At 45.9% G+C, this 21,246-nt stretch overlaps 1 protein-coding gene across 4 annotated transcripts in view; it reads left to right on the top strand.

Moving 5' to 3' along the window:
- The window catches only part of numb (NUMB endocytic adaptor protein), a 34,897-nt gene that overhangs the window by 7,762 nt on the left and 5,889 nt on the right, over positions 1-21,246 (top strand). For 2 of the 4 annotated variants that reach the window (XM_076107574.1, XM_076107573.1), the window contains exons 2-4: positions 11,141-11,277; positions 15,508-15,582; positions 21,100-21,132. In XM_076107574.1, the coding sequence (XP_075963689.1) occupies positions 11,152-11,277; positions 15,508-15,582; positions 21,100-21,132 (234 nt within the window). In that variant the 5' untranslated portion in view covers positions 11,141-11,151. The remainder of the gene's footprint in view (positions 1-11,140; positions 11,278-15,507; positions 15,583-21,099; positions 21,133-21,246) is intronic. The other 2 variants (XM_076107578.1, XM_076107577.1) reach the window with 1 other exon arrangement.

The raw sequence follows: 21,246 nt of genomic DNA, 5'->3' as shown, positions 1-21,246 counted from the left end.
GTACGTGGTAGGAATTCCTGAAGTGACAGCTGCCGGTGAATGCTACCGCTCCATTACCATTCATGCTCACAAGACCAGTTTGGTCGGATGGTTCCTGACGTCAACACAACCCGATTTGCATCTTGTGGACTCCGGTTACTGCGTGAGTCGGTTTCCTGTTTCCCCTTTGAAGATAATTGTAGAGTCGCTAAAAACGCAGTGGTCACAGGAATCTGTTGTCATTCTTGTTTATTCATGTTTTAATGTCAGCTCACCTGACCTGGAGGTGTGTGTGTGTGTGCGTGTGCGTGTGCGTGCGCTTTGGCCTGGCGGGCAGTGTAGCGATTGCATGTCTGTTCACTCAGCAGGAAGTTCCTTTTCCACTCCATCCTCTCATCACTCCTGCTGCTGGAAAAACACTGCTACTGACACACAGACCAATGGCACTGTGTTGCCATTTACCGACAGTGTTGTTGGGATGAAAAGCTGTATTATTGACAACACATTGACTCAGCAGCTGGAACCATGGAGTGGGTTGTCTGTGTGATATTGATTCTTCCATGTAATCTGCTTTCTGTCTATCTGCCCATCTTTTTTCACTCATCTCCGTCTCTTGTTCACTTTCAGTATTTCATTCACTCTCTTTCAAATCCTTTCCACGCTGTCACCGCTTTGTATGTCTCAGCTTTTCTGCCTTTAACTGTCTCTGTCACTTGTGCGTGTGTGTGCGCTGCCCTCTCCGTCTTACTCGTCTGTGTTTCTGCGTATCAAAGTGACACACATGCTCTTAATTGGTATATGCGATGCATCGTTAAGTGTCAAGCGAGCAGTGCCGCGTTTAAAGCCACAGCCGAATACATTCCCACCACAGCGATGTGTAGACGTTGATTGGGAGAGCAGTGAAGAGTGACAGGCCTTCCTCACTCAGTGAGCACCGTGAACACGCATACTGACACCATTCCTCACTGCGGGGCTTTCCTCGCCTCTTATACACTCACATAGCCCGCCTAAATGATTTGTCCAGCCCCATAAATACAACTTAAAGACACTTTTATGGTATATGGACTTTATTTGCTCAACGTTTTCTGCTCCTGTGATTTATTTAGCTTCAAATTGTGATTATTAACCTTAATTGTCAAAGCAGGGAACATATTCTTTGCCTTCCTTCTGCATCTTGCATCCACATCGCTCTGCTTTCATATTAGCACACAGGCACAGACTGGTTTGCATCATATGTAGTGGCACTGTGGCGTTACTGTAAAAAGTGTCTGTGTGCTCTGTAATGTCTGTTTACCAAGAAGAGGGATAGTAATTATGAAACTGGCATAATAATAATGGCCATCTTTCAGTTATCCCTTAGTTGCCAGGATAACGTCCAAATACAAGCGTATTATAAAGAGTCTACAAACCATCACCAACAGCCTGATTTTAAGTTTCTCTTTATGCAATCGCAACACTTATAGGATAGAAAAATGATCCCTATGCAGTTTAATTCCTCCTGGATCGCCTCTGAAGCTCATTTGGGGAGCAAACTAATTGGCTCTGATCGCTGCATCACTTTTCATTCTTTGCGGTTTTGTCTTTGATGTGAACGATGAATCGCAAAACGGTCGCCTTGTTTAATGGATAAACGTTGATATTAAGTGAGCGTTTGCCTGCGGCTGTCGGACCAGTTACATTGCCGCGAGTCAGTGCCCCATAATCATAAACATCTTTAAAGCAGACATCTCCTCTGGGTCGCCTTAACTGAAGGGAAGGAAGAAGGATGAGAGAGGAGGACTTTAGGGAGGAGGATAAGCAGCAAACAGGTGCCTATGACTTCTCACCATTTAAAGAAACCATTAAGCAGCATGTTTACACTCACTGGAAGGTGTCAGAATTGGCCTAAAGATCAACATGTGGTCGAGTAAAAGTTGTATAAAAAGGGATTTGAACCTCACTGTTATTTTGTTAATTTAATTAAACTTGTACTTAAATAAAGTAAAGTGGCTAAAGGTCACTCAGCTCTTTTGAGAGACTTCATCAGATTGTTGCTTCCTGTGATCCTGATCACTTCCTGGAGGTTTAAACCGTATTTTGGATCGGCGGTTAAATAGAAAGCGTTTTTTACATTTAGGAGCAGGAAGGCGGCAGCGTGCTGCGTATGTCAGCAGTAATGAATGTGTTTCAAAAGCTCCGCCGTACACTTGTTACTTTCCCCGATGTGGTTAAACCAGACATGACAGTGCTGCTGGTGCACAGGAAGAGCTGAGTGAAGGCTGAGGCCCATGAACTAACAGGCGTGCATGACGTTCGCCACAGACTGCCTGAAACGCATCGCCTAACTATTGATAACATCATCTTTTGATATTTCATTTTTCTCCTGTGAGTCAGCCGCTCTGGAGGAAGTCTGTCTTCATGCTAGCTGGTCGATACCAGAGACAACCAGACCTGTTTAACTTGACGGAAACCGTGTGTGAGTTTGTGGGGAAATCTTCCGCTTGCTCACCGTAACAGGGTTTTAGCTTTAGACATCTACTCTGGTTGGTTGTAAAGTGAATGTTGACACATGGGACTTTAACCAAAGATTGCAACTGTCTCTTACTCAGGTTTCCTGAACTCACAGTAGAAACACTGATCCAGGAAGTTCAGCTATCGGTTTATATGAATATTGAATATCTCTGTTAATATATGAGCACAGGCACAGCCCCGGAATATAAACTGCAATCTTAGATCGCCTCTCTTCCTCTGAGACTCTGTAAATGTGCTAACGCTGGCTGTTGTGAGCCAGCCATAAGTAGGATTAATAGATCATGTATTAACAGCACTTTACTGAGGCCTGGTGAATATGTAACATTGTCATCTGGGTGTTTCTTCAGGTCGGTGCAGTGCTTCGGTAGAATACCCAGTGTGTAGTATTTGGCCTGGTTTCTCCACCTTGCTGCAACTCTAACTAATGGCACCGTACTCCTCTCAAAAACAGCAAAAACCTAATAATGGAGCCATCTTGGCTCTGGGGCCATGAGGCGCTGTGGTCGTCCGTCTCACTTCTGCATGCATGTGTATGCACAAGCTTTGTGTTTTTGAGAGTTACATTTGTGGGTGTATGGCAGGTTTGGGTTTATGCAAGTGTGTGTGTGCGTGTGTGTGTGTGTGTGTGTGTGTAATGCAGTGATGTCAAGGGGAAAAAGTAAACATGGTTTCCATGAGTAGCTTTTTCGCTCCGAGGTTTACTCAAAGTTTCCGAGCAGAGGTCACTTCTGGAGTCGGGGACAAAGTGGATCGCCTGTGAGGAGGTTGAGCTTCTGTCCCACAGTCTGCACAACGAATAAAGAAGACGGCCATTCTTCTCAGTTTAAGAGAAAGGAGCACGTGGCTGTTTTGTACAAACCTCACAGCCACTTGATAAAGACATCTTCCCATGGCGGCCATGCTAGTTGGTACCTATTGTGCTCTGAGCAGCAGTCTCCCGTAAAGAGTGACCAGGATTGATGGAGTTGGGGCACTCAAACCCCCCCCCCCTAGCAGGCTTTCAGTCAGCACGACTATAGTGTTTACAGCTCTCTTCTTTTAATTGAAACTCCACTCCATTTGACATACCAGCACCTCTGGCAAGACATTTTGAAAAACAATCACAAAAAGGCTGTTTTTTTGGGGGGCAAAAGCAGCAGATGTAAATCTTAAAGATGCCTCTTGGATGTGTGTCGTTATGATGGAAACCAGGCCAGAGACCCGGCCCATTGATTCAGTCTGTGAATCATCGCCGGGGCATGCCTGAGGGGAGCCGACACAGTGACAGTGATTTGCCACTCCCTGGTGCCAGGGTACTGCCCCGGCTGTTTAAATGTGGCCTCAGCTGTTGCCCAAAGTGATGTGTGGCGCTACGGCTGATTGGTTGACTTGCTGTTGGACTGGGCTCCCTTATTACCACGCCTGGCCGCTCCTAGATACACACACAAACAGAAGCACACATAAAGACAGATACTGATGTACTCACACACACACAATTAGAGCAACTCAATATCCCCCGTGCAGCAGTCCGGGCTCTATTTTCTTTCTCTGTCTCAACCCTAACCCCGGTCAGCCATGTGTATTCAGGAAGCAGAGGTCGCTGTGTCTTGCTGGGGGCAGGGAACAGATTGAAGGACTCTGAAATGATTCAGTGGCAGACTGGGAAGCGAGTGAGTCGCGCAAAACAGTAGCCAGTGCTCCTATTCCCACCATTTCCTTCCTCTGTGGAGAACCACCCATCTGTACCTCGAGTCGCTCTCTCTCTCTGGCTCTTGTTCCGTCCGTACTTGAACCTCCTAAAATAGATGCTTTTCAGGAATAAAGAGGACACGGCGTCCTGCTGACTTAGGCACGTTTCAGTAGGTTTTTCTCAAGCTAGTTGTGCTTTTGTACATTCGGCTGATGTTTACAGAACAAGACATTACAGTCTGCTGATCGTCCTTTGTTTGGCAGCTGTCCTTTGGATGAGCGTCCATCTCTTCATCATGGTGTCAGGTTGTGTCTGTGGATCACTGTCGGGTCACATGCTGTACCTGGCAGATGAAGTGATTCTGATTATTGTCGGGACACTGACGGTGCAAAGTGTTCAGATCATAGAAGCAGAGAGCAGCTGGCGATGAGTTACACTTGTTTACCGACCGTCTCTGTTTCCACCCGCTTGGACACACTGTGACTGCTGCTGTTTTATATTGCTGAGTTGTCTTCTTTCCTTTTTATGCTAGTTATTTTATGTCCAGCCTTTTGAAGTCAATTACAGTAATTGGCTGTGATGAAGGCAGGGGTGATCCACATTTCTGTCTTTATGTATGTTGTCCTTGTGCTGCTACAACACCTGCATTTCTCCTCTGGGGATCAATAACAGCAAAACATCTTTGAACAGAAACAAAACTAAAGTAGTTAGAAACCTTTACAAAACGCATACGAAGAAAGATCATCTTATATTACTACTAGCCTATAACAAATATTTAAATTCTGACTCAAACTCCACAGATAGTGTTGCTTCACCTGCTGCATGTTGAGAAAGATCATTTTATTAAAGCAACACTACGACCAGTACATTGCCTGACATTTGTCCGTTTTTGGGTGGTTTTGATTCGGCTTAATCACTGACGTGATCAAACCAGCAATGTTACCGGTGCCACGCATGCACAGCTCATATGAGACATCTGGACCAATAGTGGCTGTCTTGAGAGAAACAAATTAAACCTGGTTATTCCAAAAGTTGGATTCTCTGGTGAAAAGTAGTGCCAGAGAAATACCCTCCGGGGGATAAAGTCTGCACATTTTCAGCAGTGATGCCAACTATTTGGTGAAGACAATGTGCCGCTACTGGATGTATATAATGCCACTGAAAAGACTCCATTCAGGTCAAACTGCCCCCTGACTTTCAGACTGTGATGCAGTAATTAATTTCTGTGCTAATGCATGTGACCCAGACTATATCATTCAGGGGTTAGCGTTAACGATTGAATGAAGGGAATCAGCCGGACGCCCCATCTCACATTGTTCTCTTGAACTTGAAATGTCAATATCAGACATGTCATTAAATCTATTGCAGCCCTGAGCAATACCGTTACATGTCTGGGAATTTAATTGTATTTGTTGTACAGTAATCGGTAGTAAAAACAAACCGAGATGGGCTTTTTGACTTCCGTCTGCCGTCACTGTTGACCCTGATCCTGGTCCCCACAGTCTGTCCTGGATATTGGGGTTCCTCGTTCCCTTTTGATGCACTGCACACTCTTTTCTTTTTTTTTACATCAGCATGCCAAGCCACAAAGCAGGGGCTGGAAAATTGGATTACCACAGTAACAGCATTTTTCAAATTCTCTCTTCATGCGGCCATTTTTGGGAGCAGAACAGACGCACTATCACCTCTAGTCGGCCGATAACGGGGCTCAGCAGATATGCCGGGCGTGCTTTGCGTTACGCATGGCCGGCCTGATTGATCGAGGGCTATCCCGTCTGTGTTGCTCTCCAACCTATAAACCCGGTCTGAACACAGATAACATGGCTTTCCCTGAGCAGAGCAGAATAAACTAGGCTGAAGAGTATCGGCTGGCACAAGTCATGAAAGGAGACAGTGGGGCCTTTTTTGTCTTGAATTGCTGCCCATTCTCTCTCACGCTCACTCGCTCCCTTAGCCCCTCCCTCCCTCCCTCCCTCTTCCTCGTCTCTTTTTTTGTAACCCAACCGCAGTACTCATCCCTAGGATCCTTCTGCAAGGATTAATCAGTTTACCATTCCTGGAGAGATTATTCAAATACTGTTACATCTACAGCCAGCAGCAGCACAGCACTGACTGAAGGAAAAGTCTTGCTCTTCCTCTCCATTTCCTCCTCTATCTCTTTACTTTAGTTCCTGTTTGTCCCGTGTCTCCCCTCCTCTGTGTTTCTGTCTTTACACTTTACCGCCATTGTTGACTCTGTGTGCTTATGTCCATAATTATCCTCCACTGAGTCCGTTGATGATATTGCATGTGAGTCTTTAGTCATTCCCTATCGCTCCTTTCTGTGTACATGAACACAGAGTATACATGGTCCTTGTGTAATCGTCCTCATTAGTGTTGGTAGGAGAACAGCCAGAGATCCTCGCTGCACCAGACTAGAGGAGCTGTGACAGCTCCAGCAGGGTTCAGGTCCAAAGCCTTTCTCCCCCCTTTTCTCTCCCAACCCCCTCCATGCTTCTCTGCCCTCCATCTATTTTTGTAGTTTAGAATAAGTACATTAAAACTGCCAGAGTATTGTTTTCATAATCCGGCTGGTTCTTGGACATGTTGTTGTCTTCTGACACGGTAATGAGACAACGTGTTGAATGTGTTTCAATGGTGTCAGTGAGTAGTCATGCAACCGTTGGCTCTAAGTAAAGACCTTTCATTTCTGGCTTATTTATTTGTTCTATCCCAGTGTGTAGTTGGCCTAACATCGGTATTCTGCCAGGATTTATTTTGCCTTGTTGTTCAACAACAGTAAGAAGTCAGTCATTGAAGAGGCAGATGGATAAATCCAAAGACACGAAACATTGCATGTTGCATAAAGAGGGCTGCTCACTTGGGAAAACGGTGTGTTGTGTACCGCAGTGACTTTTGCTATTGCTTTGTAGATGAACAAACAGCAACATGTAGAAGTTGTTTTTGTTGCTGTATTTGTCTGCTTCACTTGATATATAACACCGGTGCCATTGATGCCCACAAAGATCATAAAATCTGTGAAGTATTACAAATACAAACCTTTTAGCTTCCTCTCAGCTGTTCTCTCTCCCGATCCTAACCTCCAACTCTTTTCCATCCTCATTATTACTTCCATCTGTCCCTCCTGCCACTTCTTCTAACTTTCCCCTTCTTTTCACTTCACCCTGTCAGATTTTGGTGCTCCATCTTTACCTCTCACCTTTCCTCCCTCCTTGCCTTCATCTTTGTGACTCGTGACTAAAAACAAGGGGCTGAACCCACCTCACATGACCCACACCCATCCAACCACTCACCCATCAAACCACCCACCCACCCAAACACGCTGCACCAGACAACAGCCAGACTTTCCCCCTCACTGCTCACCTTGCTGCCAACACCACACACACACCATGTGTCCATGTTTTACGTGGGATAATGAACATGTGCTTTCACAGCTTAATTCTGTTTGTCCCTGTTTCACACAGACCTTAATACTTCACATTTTCAAAAGTACTTCACTTGTTGAGTTTATGAAAAGGTTTCACTGAAGTCTTTTCACTTCCCATCTACATTTTTTCCTGATAAATGCTCTCATTTGAAAGCAGTCCATAAACAGACGGATCCAGAGCGAGTTCAAATCAATGAGAATGTGGATCTGTACACGGCCGTTGTGTCAGCCTGAAAGGAGGTGAAAGGGTCAAAAAGCACAGAGATTGTAGGAATAGGACGCCCTGAGCTGGAGGCCTTTTCTTGGAGAAGAAAATGTTAACATGTTGTTGGGGTGTTCATATCACATTCCTGCAAATGGTTACTCATGTTGAACTCTCGCGCTGCAGGTGCATATGCTTGGCTGAGCACAAACGTTGGTACACGTATATACACAAATACAAACGCTCTTTTTCTCACGCACACGAGTTCATGTGCTTTCACTTACATTCCTGCTCTCCTCTTCTTCGTCTCTCCTCGACTCTGCAGCGGAGAGAAGGTGTGTGGGTTGTAAGCTGGCATAAGTGTTAAGTGATTTAGAAGGTGAGTTTAGTAAAATGCTGTGAGAAGAGGCATTAATGTTCCGACATCGGCCTAGTAATAGTATATCTCTCTGTCCCAGGGATCAGTTTAAAGAGACTTTTTCCTAAAATGAGATTTCCTGGCACGAAATGTCCTTTTGTTCTGCACTTCAGTCTGAGCTTGTGGCTTCTTCCATCCCAGAATGTACCACCAGTTATTTGAGAGGCTTTCCTCACCAACCCCTCATGTCAAAAACTTATTTTAGAGAAGTTATGCAACAACCAGCTGGCACAAACTGCAAAAACAACACTTGCTCTCCTGCAAACACTCGAGGCACGGGACAAAAAGCTGTCAAGTTACCATCAGTGGAACTATTCCGCTATTGGCCCGTTGGGTAGATTTTATTTTAACCCCTCCGATTACAAACATGCATAGAACACAAATCTTTTGGAAACCGAAAAACACATGTTGCAAGACATTCATCTCAGCTGTTTGTCGCTGTGACCGAAGCCTTTACATACAAGTAGTCATTTGATCCATTGCTTGTATAGCGATTAGTGCAGCTTCAACGTTTTGTGGTTCCAGCTTCTCTAATGTGAAGATTTGCTGCGTTTCTTTTGTTTTATTTTTTTAAATGTGTGGCAAACTTTTCTTCGTTCTCCAGCACCAGAACACAGCTGTTTTAAATTCTGGAACGGCTATACGAAATAGAGATGACTGTTAATAAAAGACTGCCTACCTAAAAGTACCACTTCCCTAATCATCATTCTACAGCATCACAAACAAACAAGGTGTCTTAAAGATGTGTTTGAAACAACAACAACACAAGCCCCTTTTATACATTTAGAAGATGTGTTTGAGTTGACGACGACAACATTTAATGAAAAAGCCTGCGTAACACATTGGAAACAAGAGCTTTTAATTTCTTGCACCAGAGACGAGGTGCTCCAGAGCAGACAAATGTGTTTCCCTGCTGCTCCTCCTCCTCCCTCTGCAGGCTGGAAGCATGCCGCCTGTCACTGGCACTGCAGTGAGCCCAAACATGATATGACCTAAATAAACCAGTGTGTTACGAGAGAGCGGGACGGAGGGATGAAGCAATGTTTTTTTTTTTTTTTTCCTCTCACCGAGTAGTCTTGTTTTCAAACACTTCACTCTACTGCAGGCTACAACTTGCACATACACACTGTTATAAACACACTAGAGTTGGACTGGGAGCATTTTTATCGTGACACTTGCAGAGGCACTTGGCTCTTACTACAAAACAGGTGCTTTCACACATCCAAGCGACCTGCTTTACACCTGGTAAGGTGACACTTTTGCCCGTTTTTACAGACGGCTCAGCTGGTCGGTTTGTGTCTCTACCTACAGTCATGATTGTCTTTCTATGAGTGATGCCGCAGAGAACACGCAGTAGAAAAATAGGTATTAGATGTAACACACAATCGTTTCCATAGAACAACATGTGGAAAAATGGCGACAAAAATCCCCCAACCAACAGACAAAATCTCTTCTTGAATTTGCCTTGCAAGGCTAGCTGTGCTACCACTTATTTGACGAAGTGACCGCCATTTAAAGTCGTACTTCAAGTTCATCAAGTGAGTTAACTTTTAAAAAATGTTTTAAGTGCACTCAGGCTAATTCGCATGGCAGATTCAGGCTCTTTGAGTTTTCCGGTGTCCGTGGTCCACTCCGGGTCGCCCCTTTAGTGACAGTTGGAAGTTTGATGTGTTTGTGTGTGTTGTCGGCGGCCTGGTCAGCGCTGAAAGCTCCATTGTGTGCTGCCCACAGAGCTGGAGCCTGGCACGGACAGATAAGAGCGCCTCACCTCAAACATACTTTCTACCCCCGGCCAGTACCGGCTCCCGGGACAGGTTTCATTATGCAAACAGACGGCTCAGGTGTGTGTGTGTGTGTGCGTGTGTGTGTGCGTGTGTGTGCGCGTGTGTGTGTGTGTGGTTAAGTCAGTGCATATGTGTGCGGTCGCTCTGAGCATGTGTGCAAGTGAATGCTGCTTGTTCTTGTGTGTGCGTGTGTGGACAGTCCGCTCTCCTGGATTAAAGACCTTTAATCCCGCCCGATCCTCATCAGCTCTGAAGTTCATGGGTGCAACTTGTTAGTCGAGGAGAATGTGCTGCTCAACGTTAAGTCCGATTTGCATGGCTGACTGACTCCTGGTCCTCGGTTATGAGCTCTGCTCAGAGAGACATGAGCCCGGCTCTCGGTGATGGATGCACCTCTCACTTCTAGTTTGGATCAGCAACTTTTAATTGGGTCTCTGCTTTTTTTTTCTGCCGCCTAATCTCCTCCCAAAGCCAAGAAGACACACATGCACCGTTCTAAAGTAGTGCTTTTAGCCTAATTAATTGTGCCGTCTTAAGATTTTCAGAGAATGGAGAGAGTGTTTGAACCTGCACTGAAGTGAGTCCTTGACTCGGTTATGACTAAGGCCTCGACCGAAGGAATTCTTAGTCGACTACAAATGAGACGACTTTGTTGATTTATCGGTTAGTTGATTTAATCAACAGATTTGTGTCTCTTCACACAGAATCATCAAAAGATGAGAAATTAAAGAGGTCTGATTGGATTTTCATGTAACAGTAATATAATATATATATATTATATGTAACAGTAGCTCTGGTAAACTCAACAGGTAAAACGTTCTCTCAGCACAGCAGCAAACTGCCCTCGGTGTATTTTGTTCCCTTTTATTTGGGCTGCCTCGACTCCAAACGCTACAAAGACTTAACCTCTTTTGTTCCTCCTTGTGAGTCAGAGAGACAGCAGCTCATTGTCTTGTTCGCTGATGTGTGTGTTGGAAGCGTTCCTATTTACAGGCCAGTACTCTGGTAGCAATGAGGGTCTGTCCTATCACACGGGACGTTGACTAATTTCTGTGTTGACATACGCTGTTGACTGCACGTGAATTGGTACATATCCCAGACAGAGAGACTGTTATCATTGTTTAATACAGATGTCTCTCACCACTCACAGGGAGCTCAGCGATGAACAAGCTACGGCAGAGCTTCCGCCGGAAGAAAGACGTCTACGTGCCGGAGTCGAGTCGGCCGCACCAGTGGCAGACGGACGAGGAGGCCGTCCGCAGCGGCAAATGTAGCTTTGCAGTCAAGGTGCGTCTCCCTCACACATAAACACACCTGCATACCAAACCTCACAGACACACACACACACACACACACACAGACACACACACACACACACACACAGACACACACACACACACGGAGTGCAGTGCTGGCCTTATTGTGGCACACTCGCACCTCTGAGCATGCTGCCGGGCTCCCCAAGGACGCCGCTTGTGATTAATCACAAGCATTCAGAGACAGTGAGCACAGCTTTTATCTCGGTTCTCTTTCTGTAGCCTTCCAAACCTGTGGGATGTGCGCACACATAATGGATTTCTGCCTTCCGAGATTAATCAAAACCACTTGAATCATCGAGTGAACTGTGCAGAATTAAAGAAAATGTTTCATTGTCTCTGACAAATAACAAAGTCAGGGGCACTGCGATAAGAACGACGACTCAGGAGGCGATGCAGTATCTTTCTACTCACAGTATGTATCTTCGGTGCTGTGCTGGAGTGGAGGTTTGCTATGTTTTGGCAACAAAACTTTCCACTTTTGCAAACAGAACTGCAACGGTACACTTCCTCTTAACACAAGAGATCGAAATGTTCTCCTCACTCAGAATAAAGGGGAATTAAAAACCACAGAGTGGAGGAAGAGAAAGTTCTCCTTCCAATATATGAACGCTGTGGCTGGTCAGCGGATGTGGATTGTAGTCTGCACTACATGAAAGCGTACAGGTTATGGTGTCGATGCCGCCCGTGTGTTTGCTTTATCCTGTTTTCTTTGAGCAAGAAGCGAGAGTTAAAAATATTAAAAGCGGAGGGAGGTGGAAGTGACCGTGAGAGTAAGAGGGAGGTAAGGTGATGTGGAACGGGTGTCGAAGTGCGACGGTTCATGGCTTCAAGTCTCATCTCAACCGGTGTGAAACACCCTAGATTCAAGATCTCCTGTAAGCTGTATTTCAAATGTCCCCTCACCACACACACACACACACACACACACACACACACACACACACACACACACACACACACACACACACACACACACACACACACACACACACACACACACACACACACACCTTCCCTCCCCCACCTGCTTCCCATAAATTGTCTCCCTTCACTGTTCTCAGAGCTAGATTTGTTTTCTCACACTTCTTTCTTCAAGCAGGCATATTGTCTTTGGTGTTTGTCCTAAATTAAAGAGACACAATGGTCAAAGTAAAGAGGTTTCATTAAAGTACTGCACATTCCTTTCATTTTCTTAAAGAAGACCAAAGACAAACCACTGCTGTGTGACTTGCACTCGGATAACTGATCATAGCTGCAGGGTCTAGTCTCAGGGTCTCAGGGTCTCGTAAGCAGTCTCGTAAGCAGTCGGTGAGTTACAGATCAGCCACTGTGGTCAAAAAGAACATGAGCTTTATCTCTTTGTCCTTCCTTCACATGCTTCTGCAGCCTCTCACGCTCCTCCACCAGCTTTTTCTTTTCTTACCTCTGCACTGGCTTTCTTCGTGCAGGTGCAACCTACCATGCTACTCCTCTGTGTCCCTCCTCCCCCCCTCCTGCTCTTAGGTGCCTCAGAGGAGCCCAGTCGAGTGTGGGTTGGAACAGTTGCAGTAAAATCATCACCGACTGCCGCACTAAAGAGCGGCCGATAGAGGGGAGGAGATGCAGTGAAGGAGGAGAAGAAGAACAGTTGTTTCAAAGTGGTGTGGAGGGAAAACGGGGGGGATGTGGAGCGATGGGGCGAAATGAGCCTTTAATGTTGTGGTGTGGGGGCTTCCTCCACTATCTCTTTGACGCAATACTCCACTGATCCACATCTGCGTTCCTTACATGTACGTTTTTGCTTGCGTCGGTTGCATTCCAGCTGAAATTGCAGTGACAGACAATTATTCATGAGTCAAGGTGATTGTCAAAGGCGTAAAAATGTTGATTTGCTTTTTTTGTATGCCGACATGTGTTGTGTTACCTTTAGAAGGAGCCAGCTAAGCAGTTTCAAGCCGTATGAAGCTAACTGCTGTTTTGCATTTAAACAATACAGAGGGCTGTTCTTTTTTTTTTTTTAGTCAGGCCGTTGTCGTGACCCTTGTCCTCCTTATCATCGGCCGCTCCAAATGTTTACAAATTGTGAATTTAGGAGCATCCCAGGGTTGCACATGTTGTTACAATACCTCATGTCTTTCCTCATCTAACACAAACGGTGCAGAAGCAGTGACAGCACAAGAACACAAACGTCATGATGTATAAACTGAATCTAATCCTGGCCCACTGTGGGATTAGAACTAATCCTGGAGTGGGCCCACAAACCGACCTGTATTTCAGAACCAAATTACCCTTCACATGTACAACAAACAGCTCAGCAGATATTCATTATTTTATTTCTTTAAAAGTTGCTTTGATTGAGTGCATCTGTGTACATGTGAATGTTTCCGCCTCCAGATTGTTGCTGGAGTAAGATGCTACACGAAGCGTCTGTTGTGACACTTGGAGCCTCCTCTGCGGCTCGTCTCACCTCAGCTTCTCGTCTCCTGATCCCTTATTAGCGACGCTGCTGCTCTCAATGTCCTCACATCCCCCAGCTGCCGCCGTGCATCAGTATTGTGTGTGTGTGTGTGTGTATTCTAACACGCCGACAGTGTGACTCACAGCTGTGGCGTCACACTCTTAAAATAGCAGGGGCGGAGGGGGGGTGAAAGGCGTGGGTCAGTGTCACTTGGTGTGTGTGTGTGTGTGTGTGTGTGTGTATATGTATATAAGGAAAGGGTAAGGACTTCCTCTGCCCCAAACGCACAATAGCTACTGGGGCGGTCAGGGTTGTGACTCTGGAGTGACACACAGCAGGGTGTGATGCTGCTTCAGGTCTAGGAGGGAGGGGGGGAGGGAGGAGGAGGAGGCGGCAGCCTTTTCCGTTCATTCAGTTGTCCTGATGTCCTCATGTGGGCTGTTACGGTTGGAGCTCAGGGTTTCCCCCCTGAGCTGAGTCTGACAGATCCTGATGCGTCTCCTCTTTATTAATTAGATTCTAGATGGCTGTTATTATTTATGCGGCACACGTGTTGAAATAGGGCCTATGCTTTTTTTTATCCTTGAAGGTTAATGTTATACACTGTATATATTTAAAAGTGTACTGATTTCCTCTGACGTCGGTGGAGGCAGTGCCATTCATTCTGGCACAAAGTGCATGGAAAGGTGCACGATTCTGATTGCCCATCGTCACTTTACCGTATCAGCCGATACAGATCGTTTTTGTTGGTGTTGTTGTTTTGTTATAGCAACTAGTTTACGAGGCTCCAGACTATTTATTTGTTTCACACCCATCCCCAAAAATTATTTTGCCATCCCAAAGTCAGTGTGAACCGTACAAATGTTCTAAATGTTCTCCTTTCACTTTGTTATCATCATCTATAGTGGCTATTTGCACAAAAACACACTATTTACACTACTTTTATTTATAATGATGTATTGTTAGCTGTTTAGAGCTAGTGTTAGGAAGTTAAACAGGTCATAAGTCCCTCTTTAATATCTATATATTTCTGTGTAAACATGTAACATACATAATGTAACTCAATGGAACCTCCGCGTCTTGGATGTTAGCTCCGGTGCTACTAGCTCTCCTCCTGCCGATTTCAACACGGATCTGTCGCTCACAACGTAGCATCATCAGGGATCAGCGGCCAGAAAGCGTTAATGCAGATCTGCTTCATGTTTTTACTGAATACCGGCCGGAAAAAACGTTCTCACAGATCAACTACGGTCCGTTACTCTACTGTTCCCCACCTGGATGCACAGCGGGAGGCCTTGGAGTACTATATTGTTGAGACCTAAAAACGATTACACAATCCGCAGAAAGTGATCAAGTGGCCTGATCTTAGTTGTGTTGTAATGTGCGTCATACGAGGAAACGGCAGCTTCTTTTTGCTTCTTCATGGTTCATCTCTTGTGTAATCTCTTCCTCATAGAATTACACACTTGCTGTTAGATTTAGTCGTCCGTTTACATTTCTCAGGGAAGTGTTTAGCGGTTTTCTCCGAGGACAAAATTAGAGATCAACTAGGGAGCAGTTGAACTGCGATTGACCTCAACATGGTAATTAATGAGGTGTATAAATCACTAGCTTACCAGGGCATATTAGACGGTTTGACTCATTTAAATACCCGATCTCACTGCAGAGTTTATCAATGTAACCTTACTTCAGAAGAGATAGCCACAGGAAAGGTCTGTCCCAGCATTACTCACTCTCTCTCTCTGTCTCTGTGCCCTGCAGTACCTGGGACATGTGGAGGTGGAGGAGTCCCGAGGCATGCACATCTGCGAGGATGCAGTGAAGCGGCTTAAGACGGTAAGTTTCACTAGAAAACCCCTCCGTACTTCCAGGAACAAGGCGGCTAAACACCAGACATCCTACTCCCATTTTTATCTTTTCTTCCTGTAGTGTCCTTCACAGTGCTTCTTCCACCAACATCCTACTGACTCCTTCTAACGTTTCCTTTACTTCTCAGCAGCCCTCCTTCATCTGTCGCTAAGCCGTTTGGTTCTTTTCATTGTTTCGCTGTTTATTCCGGCCTAGTTTACTCTACATCGAGGCCTGCGTGTGGCCGATTGTTGCCGTTTGTCGGTGAGGGTCTCCACCCATCGTGACCCTCTGAACGTCTCTTCCTCTCTCTCGCTCTCCTCGCACAATGTCTCCGCCAGAGGAGATAGGCCGCCGTGTACTTCCTTCTGCAGGAGATTCCGGTTGAGTTGCGCAAAAAGAACAAATTCCAGTTTGGGGAGCGAGGGAGGGGAGGGGAAGGGGTAAAAGGGTTTGCTCTCCACGTTGTGAGTTGCCAAGACTCCACCCAAGTCTTAAACTCCTGTGAGTACATGAAGCTGATTCTCTGTCATCTGGGCCAAACCTGAGTCATGAGTGCAGGAGTCCATTAAGTGCGTCAGATCTGAGTCTACGGTCTAAATTTGAATTTGAATACTCCTGCTTGAATCGTCTGCGATTAGCTTTCTGTTTCAGTTTAAATGACCTCGACTCATCGAGAAGTCCCCCCTGCTGTTATCGATACCGATTCTTCTCTCTTCATAAAGTTGTGTGAAGGGCCTTTAAGACCTCTTGCATGTTCGACTCAACGAGCCGTTGAAGACCACTTGAACTATTGAGAGCAATTTGTTAGTTTGATTACACGGCAGACCATGCTTGAGAATAATGAAGTGTTTTATGAGTACAATGTAATGGACAGTAAAACGCTTCCATTGTCAAACCAGTTAAGGCAGAACACTATAATAAAACGGAAGGTGTGTAATGCAAATGAGAGAACACACACATGCAGCACTATGTTTTCCTACAGTGCTTACATCTATACACACACACACACATTTGTACACACACAGGAAGAAGTGAACCCGGCAGCACAGTAGACAGACGCACTGTATACACCTGTAAACATACATGCTCCTAAAGAAAACACAGTAACTTGAGCACACACATACAAGCCTAATGAACACACACACACGCACACACACACGCTGGTGCTTGGTGAGGTCACATGGTGTACACGGAGCCTCAGGCTGTGAGGTCTTATTGAGTTACAGTCATTTTAACAGGGCGGACAAAATGGAGCCAACTCGGAAGGAGAGATGGTGCTTCTGCCTTCTGTCCTCCTGCGGGCCGCGACTATCTGACCTCCTCGGCCTCATGACGTTTCCTCCTCAGTCTCCTCCGCTGCTCCACCCAGAGGCCTTCTGTGTTAGCCAGCAAGGACGTGGCTTTATTGAACCCCGTTCAGAAGTAGCCTGGAAAAATGAACTTTTGCCACATTTGAAATGCGAGTCAGTGCTGCTGGCAGTCAAGACTTTACATTTTACCAGAAGGCAACCTTCCGGTTCTGATGAGTGAAGCCAACGCGGAAGTATCTTAAAAACTTGCATTCTCTCTACTGACCAGCAGGGGGCGACTCCTCTGGTTGTATAGAAGTCTATGAGAAAATTACTCTACTTCTCTCTTGATTTATTACCTCAGTAAACAATGTAAACATGAGTTTATGGTCTCAATCTCTAGTTTCAAGTTTTCTTCAATACAGCATGATGTTCATTTAGTAAATTATGCTCCATTTAGAGTCAAACAGACCATAAAGCAGAGTATGCTTTCGGGTGGGCTTCCTGTGATTACCTCTAAATTATGTCACGCAACACTATTGGCTCTGTGTCCATGATAAAGACAGACAGGCAGACAGGGAGGTGCCGGGGATATAGGACGATTAATCGCCGATTGGCTTTTCCTGCTCCAAAGTATCGTCATTACATCGGCCTTTAAAATCCACCGTCGGTCGACCTCTAGTAACCGCCGCCGTTACATTCCTGCTCAGTGGCCTCAAGTCGAGCCCTGGTCCGGACGTGGCGGTTCACCTGTGTGCCCCAGAGGCTCACCTTACAGGATAAGCCTGAAAACAACCACAGTAGGTTGCATACTGTGTTCCAAGATGGTGCCCATTCATTCTAATGAAAGGAGCTTTTGCACAGTGCAGATTCATTTTCCTCTCTTCCAGGTGTGCCCCCCCCCCCCCCCCAAATCAGTATTGTTGTGTCCTTTCCTTGGTCTGCTGGCTTGTTGAATAGACTTGACATTGAGATGCCGTCACACAGGAACAAAAGCATTTCCCTGGTGAAGCTGTGGAAACACTAAATCTTCACAATTTAAAAATTCATAATACAAGAGTATTAACATTCAGCACCAGCGCTCAGAGCAGTGGAGCTGCAAACGGAGACGAGTCGAGCCGACCTTCATTTCCGACTAGTTTTGTCGCGATTCTCAGACAAGAGTAGGGTTGTAACGTGTGCCGTCCACCATGCTGTTATTCTGTGTTTGCTCTGTCTACAATGACGCAGCTCACAAAGATGATTCAACTGACAAGATGAGGTCTGACTCGGGGGGGGTTCTCTGCTCATAATTCGAATCATGGAGGTTTTCGGGGACAGCCCGACAGCCCGACAGCTATTTGAGGTCTCTGTAAACAGTTTTATGGACATCTCTTTATTGTACCACATCTATAGACTCAGGACACAGTGGGACGGCCCCCTGTCAAAGCTAGATTGTCCAGACTAGAACAGGGCCGGCCTTTAAGCAGATATACAATTAGCCCCGATAGATCCCAGTTCATCCTCGCTGACTCTTTAAAAAGCTAACTGTTGCCAGGCAACAAATACAATACCTACCGGCGGAGAGGCTGTGAGTTAATATTGCTCGGCAGTAAACTCTATTTCCAGAAGCTAATGATTAAATTGGTCAGGAACCAGGCCCACACCTGTAGGCACTTAAGGACTGATGAGGGCCGTTTCCTTAAAATCAGCAGCACATTCTGGCAGCATCAGCATCTTTTTGTGTTTTTGTTGTTTTGAAACAAGAGAGATGAAGATGCTCTCTGATGAATAAGGAGGAAGAACATGAAATAATGTTCCCCGTATGCTCCCTGTGTGCCTGGAGGGCGCCTGTTGGTGGTCCAGCCGTCAGTCGATGTGTGTGTGACAGTTACAGGTCTGAGCCGACTCCATTGTTTTCCCAGCAGCCTTTGGGAGAGTAATGAGAGTTTTCTCACAGCTCTGCGACCCATGACTCAGAGGGGAGGATGGAGGCGGGTGGAGGAGGAGGAGGAGGAGGAGGAGGCTGCACTGCAGCACCACCAACCTCCAAACTGCCCTTTTTTTGCGTTTGTAATCATGACATCGCTTCCTGGTGCTGTTGGCCGATAGCCGAGGTTTAGAGGTGCATTCTGTGTAGCAGTGGAAATGTTTTTGGAGCTCATAGTGACCTGGAGTATCTCGTCTGTGTAGACTGGGTGGAGCACCCCCACCAGGAGAGCTTCTCCCAGTAGCCTCAGGGTCTTGCATGGAGAGCTGCAGGATGACTTTGACTTTATGGCTCTATGGATGCCAACCCGGGAAGTTAGCATCGTACTGATTACCTCGACAAAAACAACAATCTGGAGCTTGTGGTGTTAACCACAGACCTTATTTCAGGCATCAGAGAACTGGAAATGCAAAAATGCTGACTCATTTCTGGGTTTAGACTCATTCCTGCAGCTCTGTATTGACAACATATCTAAGTCCATCAGACAGTGTGCATATTAACCGGGGCTTTTAATTAAGACGTTTAGTTAGACATATTATGAAAAGCTGCCTTAGATGCCTTTCCACCCCGACTACGAGAGATATTCCCTCAGTAAACACAAAAATAAAGAATACTCACCAATCATGTCAAAGTGTGTTTCATAAGGAACTTCCTCCTTCCTGTGCAGCGTGGTGGTAAACCAACACGTCTATTTATCAGTGATAAAGTACTCTCTCTGCTGTAGTAGGTGTAACTGTCATACGTTTGTATAAAATGTTGAAAGAGTTGTTGCACAAAGTAGTCCGGTGACAAACGTTACACCAGACGTGTTGCACATCCTGCTGGTGGTTAGCCTTGTTTCTGTGGTTCAGAAATGACTCGTGCCACCACTACACACAGTCTTTGCTCTGCGTTGCAAGGTTATCTATTAAAAAGAGGTAAAGTATGTTCAACATTTATATCATCAGAAGTAAGTCTGGTTGGCTTCAAAGTTTCCTGCTTCAGTTGTTTGATTTTGGCCTCGTTGGCTTCACCTTTCAAAACTCGGCTATCCTTTCTGCCCAGAAAGCTTTTTACCCTTCTGTAGTGTCATCCCAGTTCACACATTGAGTATCTGATATTGTGTTACCTTTTTGTTCGTGTTATACAATTTTTATTTTATTTTTTGTCTTTTTAAGCAGGTTTTTATTGAGATGTTGCAGAGAAATGCCTCCGATACCCTAACCCTCCCCCACACGCCCTCCCATTCTAGCTATCGAAACCCTGTAGAGACTCTTCTCCACTAACCGTAGCGCACTAACGCTAGCTGTGCAGGCTCTACCACCATCTGCATGTCTCTGTGGTTCTCACACATGCACACACACACATACACACACACACACACACACACACACACACTAGCAAGCACTTAGCTCATTCCCAATGAATCTCCAGCGCTGGTTAACACGTTAAATCAAGCATTAACATGGTGCTCGGAGGGCCGTCTCCACCAGGAGCGGAGTGGCACTCCTTTTCACAGTTTATGGGGAGGAGAGGAGCTCTCAGGGAGTGTGTGTGGGGGGGGGGGCCCGGGTCCGGCCTATTAGGACTAGGCCGGGTCTGGTGGTAGTGGTTTCTTTATGTGGTTACAGCGGCCTAAACTTGACCCCCGAGTCTAGTCACAGGCACGACTCGGAGCTCAAACTGCCGTCTGAGGGAATCTGTTTGTCTGTTGAACAACCATGGAAGGACCACCTCTCGGTCTAGGAATCAGAGGGGAAAGAATGAAATGTGATTTGAGATTTTCTCCACCACACACACTCGCACAGACGCACACCTGAAGGTGTCCAGACACCTCTGTGTGATGTCTCCGCTGTGGGATTGCTGTGGTCTTGTAGGGTTGATGTTGCTTCTTTAAATGATATATAAAGAACAGAGGGGTGTCTCCTCCTGCTGCGGGGAGGTTTACAGGCGTCCAGTGTGGCGGTACTAACAGTTACAATAACAACCACAGCATCACCCATCAAAACAGCCCTCAGTATGGAACCATGTGGAGCTACCTGATCCATTGCTTCACTCACTCACTCACTCATAACCCGGCTTCACCGCCACCACAAACAAACGACTCCAAAATAAAGAATCCCCTCCTGTGGGCTCCAGACAATTTTTAGACTTCCTAGGTAACATTTTCATGCCTTGTTCCTCCCCCCCCCCTCCCCCGTCTCCTCCATCCTTCTCACCCTCCCCCCCCCCCTTTTTTTTTTTTTTTACCACATCCAATTCCAGGACAGGAAATTCTTCAAAGGATTCTTTGCAAAAGTAAGTTATTGCGTTGTGTGTGTCTCCTTATTATGAGCATTATCATTTTCACGTAACACCTCCTTTTGATCACATCTGAAGTCGGGAAGAAACACACTCATACACGGGGGGGGG

This window comes from Anarhichas minor, unplaced genomic scaffold (genome assembly GCF_050575085.1).
Source record: "Anarhichas minor isolate MPS153535 unplaced genomic scaffold, ASM5057508v1 ptg000040l, whole genome shotgun sequence".
Taxonomy (NCBI): Eukaryota; Metazoa; Chordata; class Actinopteri; order Perciformes; family Anarhichadidae; genus Anarhichas; species Anarhichas minor.
Note: the sequence above shows the minus strand (reverse complement) of the source record. Positions and strands in the feature narration are given on the sequence as shown.